The sequence below is a fragment of the Elephantulus edwardii genome, unplaced genomic scaffold (assembly GCF_000299155.1).
Source record: "Elephantulus edwardii isolate Elephantulus edwardi_28Jun2011 unplaced genomic scaffold, EleEdw1.0 scaffold00472, whole genome shotgun sequence".
In the NCBI taxonomy this organism is placed as follows: Eukaryota; Metazoa; Chordata; class Mammalia; order Macroscelidea; family Macroscelididae; genus Elephantulus; species Elephantulus edwardii.
The window spans coordinates 726089-731669 of record NW_006400222.1 but is presented as its reverse complement, the minus strand read 5'-3'; the positions used below and the strand labels follow the sequence as shown (position 1 = coordinate 731669).

General features: G+C 55.6%; 1 protein-coding gene across 1 annotated transcript in view; it reads left to right on the top strand.

The window, feature by feature from the left end:
* ANO7 (anoctamin 7) overlaps positions 1-5581 on the top strand; it is a 26254-nt gene that overhangs the window by 12406 nt on the left and 8267 nt on the right. Inside the window, exons 7-11 of the mRNA XM_006902935.1 lie at positions 166-223; positions 823-933; positions 1290-1455; positions 2431-2521; positions 2942-3038. Of these exons, the coding sequence (XP_006902997.1) occupies positions 166-223; positions 823-933; positions 1290-1455; positions 2431-2521; positions 2942-3038 (523 nt within the window). The remainder of the gene's footprint in view (positions 1-165; positions 224-822; positions 934-1289; positions 1456-2430; positions 2522-2941; positions 3039-5581) is intronic.

The window sequence follows — 5581 nt, the reverse complement described above, 5'->3', positions numbered from 1 at the left end:
GTGAGTGCTCCCATGTGAGTGTTCTCACATGCGTAAGTTATTTCACATGTAAGAGTGCTCCCTTGCGAGTGAGTGCTCCTGAGTGTGGGCACCTGTGTGTGACATCTGGTTGTGTGTGCCCACACATGCATGTGGACCTGAGTTCTGCTCTTTGACCTTCTGCAGGTTCCTTGGAAGTGACAATCAGGACACTTTCTTCACTAGCACTGAAAGACACCAGATTGTGAGTGAGCACACTGCTGTGCTCTGAACCTGCTCTCAGCTGTGGTGCTGATTCTGATCCCTGATCCCTGAGTTCTGATACTTGAATTTGCTCTAAGCCCTGAAGCCTGCACCTGCTTTGAATCTGCCCTGAGCCCTGGTCCCTCTCTGAGCCCGATCCCTGGATCTACTTTGAGCCTTGGCCCCTTTGTTCTGTGTTCTCTTCTGCATTTGGTCTGAGTCCATAGCCCTCTCTGAACCCTGAGTTCTGATCCCTGTGTCCTGAGCACTGAATCTTGGTCCCTCTGTGAATATGCTCTGAACCTTGATCTGTGGTCCCTGGTCCCTGAGCCTTGAACTCTCTCCTAGTTTCTCTGGTCCCTGGTCCCTGGTTCCTGGCTCCCAATTCCTCTGTCAGACCTGAGCCCTGAATCTGCTTTGAACCTTGAGCCCTCTCTGGGCCCTGAGCCCTGGATCTCCTCTGAGTCTTTATCTGTGGTCCCTGAGCCCTGATCTCTGATTCTGAACCTGCTCTGAGCAGCCTTCTGACCCCGCACTGTCTCTGTCCCACTGTCACCTGACAGATAACTGAGGTCATTCTTCCCCCCCAACCTCCTGCAGCTGTTTGAAATCCTGGCCAAGACCTCCTATGGCCATGAGAAGAGGACCCTGTTTGGAATCGACCAGCTACTGACAGAGGGGGTCTTTCAGGCGGCATTCCCCCTGCATGACGTGAGTCATGGGGGGCTGAGGGGCTACAGTCCCCAGCAAAGATGGGTGTGTCTGCAGAGGGAAGACCCCCAGGTCCTGCTGTTCACTCTGGGTCCTGCAGGGTGGGTGTGGGATGGTCCCAGGGTCTCTAGGCCCCAGAGCAGCACTTGCCAAGTGGAGCTCCTTGATGCTGGCCATCTCTCTTTGTGACCAGCACAGTCACCACCTTTGGAGGTGGAAAGCACAGGACTGATCCTCCCTGGACATGGTGGCAGGGACTACATGCTGTCCAGCAGCCTGCCCCTCTGGGCCTTGATCCCACAGCCTCACGTGTCCTCAGGGAGACCAGGTCCATATGAGTTCCTCACGATCCCCAGGGCCCCTTTGTGATGCCCTCAGAGGAACTTCAGCCCCAGGTCCTCAACCAGCGGCAGGTCCTCCACCAGCACTGGGCCCGTTGGGGCAAGTGGAACAAGTACCAGCCCCTCGACCACGTACGCAGGTACTTCGGGGAGAAGGTGGCCTTCTACTTCGCCTGGCTCGGTAAGCTTGCCCTTGGGACTACCCTACCCAATGAGCAGGGTCCTCTGAGCCTGGCCATGTCCTGACAGTGCCCGTGAGGAGCCTGGTCTGGCCCCAGTCAACTGTCATTAACCATTCCAGCCTAGGAATTGTCACCAAGGGGATTCCTGGTCCTGCCCCATCCCTGTCTAAGAGTGCCCCAGACTGCCCCCCTTGCCCATCTGCCTTCCAGAGTGCCTTCCTGGGCATTTGGGGCCCAGGCCTGCCCTCCAATCTCCATCATCTCTGCCCTTGGCCCTCTCTCACCCCTCCTCACCCCCCTACTGCACCAGGGCACCCTCCCATCCTGTTTTGGGCCTCCTTTCCCATTCTCTCAAACGTGTGACTCTGAGCCTCTGGCAGGGTCACCAGCCCAACAACATCTGTAGGGGTCAATGAGCAGAGCACTCCCCATCTGTCCCTGATCTCACTCCTGGCCCCTTAGCTGGGCCCCTCATACCACTCACCCCTGTCTCTGCTCTAGGTCCCGTACTCTTCCTCTCTCCCCGTGCCAGGCCTCTCACCCCATCCTTGTCCTCCTCCCTTGGCCCCTGCATTCTCCTAGGCCCCTGACTCCACTCCATCCCCCTTCCCTGGGTCCCTGAATTCCCCCAGGTCTTTCACACCAATCTCTAACTTCACCCCTATGCCCCACCAAACCCTAAATTCCTCTAGTCCCCCCATAGCACCCCATGTACTCACCAATACCTGAGCCACCTTGTGTGCCCCCAATTCCTGGCCACCACCCTTGTCCCCTACAGGACCCTAAATTCTCCTGGTCCCCCCATACCATCCTTATGTATGCCCCCAATCCCTGACCCCATTCTTATCCCCCGTCTCCCTGGTGCTGGTTTCTACCCATCACCTCCTGGGTCCTTGCCCACCCCCTGCCCCTTTTTCCTGCTCCCTCCTTTGTCCTCCCTGCCCCATCCGTGACCCCATCCCAACACCCTGCAGGCTTCTACACTGGGTGGCTTCTGCCGGCAGCGACAGTGGGCTCTCTGGTGTTCATGGTGGGCTGTTTCTTGGTGTTCTCAGACACACCCACGTAAGTATACGACTCAGGCCTCTGTCCAGTTCCTCCTTGTGCTGGGGGGACCCTCGAGGTCAGGCCCTGTTTGAAAACTTGGGGTAGGGGGGGCCAGGGCATTTGTGTGCCCAGATGTGCCAGGTGTGCTAGGCTGACTCTTGGCTCTGTCTCTACTGGGCAGCATCATAGGAGGACATGTCCAAGGCTGGGGACACCATGGTGGGACAATGTTCACACCACACTCTGTCTCTCAGTGTCCCTCCTGGTGCAAATGAAGGGACCTGGGACACCTTTTCTAGAAGGATCTCCACAGATGGGCCCACCAGTCAGACCAGCACAAAAAGGCTCTGCAGAGACCATTTCCTGCCCTAGTGTCAGAATTGGGGTGGGGCCTAGGGGTGCAGCTGGATGGGGTCTCAGTTCTCACTCCCTCTGCAGGCAGGAGCTGTGTGGCAGCAATGACAGCTTTTGGATGTGCCCACTGTGCCCCGACTGCCCCTTCTGGCTGCTCTCCAGCACCTGTGTCCTGGTCCAGGTGTGTGTGTGTGTGCGCGCACGCACGTGCAGACCTGTACCTGGTCCAGGGGGGTGTGTGTGTAGACCTGCACTTGGTCCGTGTGTGTGTGTATGTGTGTTGAGTGCTCCTCTATGTCTGAGTGCTCCTGTGCGAGTGCTCCTGTGTGAGTGCTCCTCTATGTCTGAGTGCTCCTGTGCGAGTGCTCCTGTGTGAGTGCTCCTCTATGTCTGAGTGCTCCTGTGTGTGAGTGCACCTGTGTGAGTGCTCTATGTGTTTTGCTCTGTGACACTGTCATCCCTCCCATGAAACAGCACTCTTCTTACTTCCTCTCTGAGTTGCCCACTTCATTCATCATTTCTGAGCCCTTCCTGCCTGCTTTGTAGTTAGGAAGTGAGCACCCCGTGGTGTTACTGCTTTCCTGATAGGCCCGTCGGTTTGTTGGCTGGGCCCCACCAGTGTCTATGGGACTGTAAGCCTGGCCTCTTCCATGCTTTCATGTTTGGTTCCACATGGTCTCCTGCCACGTGCGGTCCCTTTCAGTGTGACTGCCCATGGGTACCATCTGTTTCAGTCTTGGAGGCTTGGTTTGCAGGCTCCCTTTAATTTCTAGACCAATTGTTTTCATGTGTCTTGGAACTTATTTGCTCTTCTTTGCATTAGGAAATGGGGAGCATTCCCACATGCACCCAGGCAGCATTAGTATTTACAAGACACAGCAGTCTGCTCACATGAGGGCTGGTTTGTAGGATGGTCACATACTCAGTGGAAGATTAATCTGTGGAAAATCTCCAGGTCGGTTTACACCCCAGGGTCCAAGAGGGCCTGCCACATTTCCACACATGCACGCATGTACAGGCACCACATATGTGTACCACACACATGTATTAACACACATGCACATACATGCATGTGCACCCACACCCTTACACAAGTGGGCTCACACACATGTGCTAGCATTCACGTGAGCACACCAGCAAATGTGTGCACTTGCACTCACACACATGCATGTGGGCGCACACATGCTTGCACACACACGTGCACACCTATAAATGTATGTGCTCACACATGTACCTGCACACACATGCAGTATCCACCACTCGCATGCACACCAACGTGTGTGTGCTCACACGTATACCTCCACACACACACATCCACAGATGTGTGCACTCTCACGTGTGCACATGCATGCACATATGTGTACCCTCACACATATGATGTATCAGCCGCACAGTTCAAGAACGCACACACATGCACATATGCATTTAGCCATGTGGGGCCGTATGCATGTACGTGTGCCCCATCCATATATGTTCACATGTGCACACACTCCTGTCCATGCATCTGTGCCTCTCCATCCCACAGCATGACGTCCAGGATGAGGATATGACAATACACTACATCCTCCTCAGTGCTCCCTGGGCAGTGCTCTGTTACTATGCAGAAGACCTGCGCTTGAAGCTGCCATTGCAGGTACCTGGAGTGCGCGGAGTGTGGGCAAGGGAGGGCCTCAAAGTCCCCACATCAAGCCACAGTTACCATAGTTATCAGGAGCAATTGTCAAGACTTGCAAACCAAGAGAGCTGCCACTGGTGTCCTCTCACCAAAGCCAACTTAGTAGGAAGGCAGAGGTGACCACATTTACTGAAGCTGGCTCAGATTGGCCACCTGTTCCCTTTGGAGCCTAGACTCCACAGGGTCATCTGTGGTCAAGGCTGGCTCAAGTGGCTCCTCCTTTGCCCTTCCTGTCTGGAGAGTAAATGAAACCGTAGAATCATAGAATCTGTGGCCAAGCCTTCAGTCAGGAGGGGAAGGGGTGTGCCTGCTTCCACACTTCACTGTGAGCTCTGACCTGGACACGGAGCCAGTGTTCTTCCCCCAAGTCCATCACCTGATGCCCAGTTTGCATGTGTGTGCAATGCCTTCCCCACCTGCACCTTGTGATGTCTCCTTGCAGGAGTTGCCCAATCAAGCCTCCAACTGGTCAGCTGGTCTGCTGGCCACACTGGGAATTCCCAATGTCCTGTATGAGGAAGTGCCCGATGTGCCACCTGAGTACTACTACTGCCAGTTTAGAGTGAGCAAGCTGCCCAGGTGAGGGTGCTGGCCCACTGAGGGCCCCTGCATGGACAGCACGCTCTGGGGTGCTTGTCCCCAACAAGGGTAAGGGGTGATCATGTGAGAGGAGACCAAGGCACTTGGAGCATCCCCTCCCTCCACCCTCAACTTTGCGGAGGTTTTTGTGGAAGCTTGTTGATCACTGTGGATGGCATGTCTCAAAGCCCCGAAGCAGCTGAGTGTGCTTGCCATGCACGCCCCTGCATTTCCTGCGTGCGTGAGTGCTCTCACGTGTACGCTCCTTACGGGGCTGAGTGCACCTGCGTGTGTGAGTGCTTCCATGCAGCTTAGTGCTCCTGCACGCGCACGCACTGCATTGTGTGTGTGCTCTCCTGCATCGGTGAGTGCTCCTGTGTGAGCATTCTCCTGTGTGTGTGCTCCTGCATGAGTGCTCCTGTGTGGTGTGTGCTCCCATGTGTGAGTGTTCCTGTGCGAGTGCTCCTGTG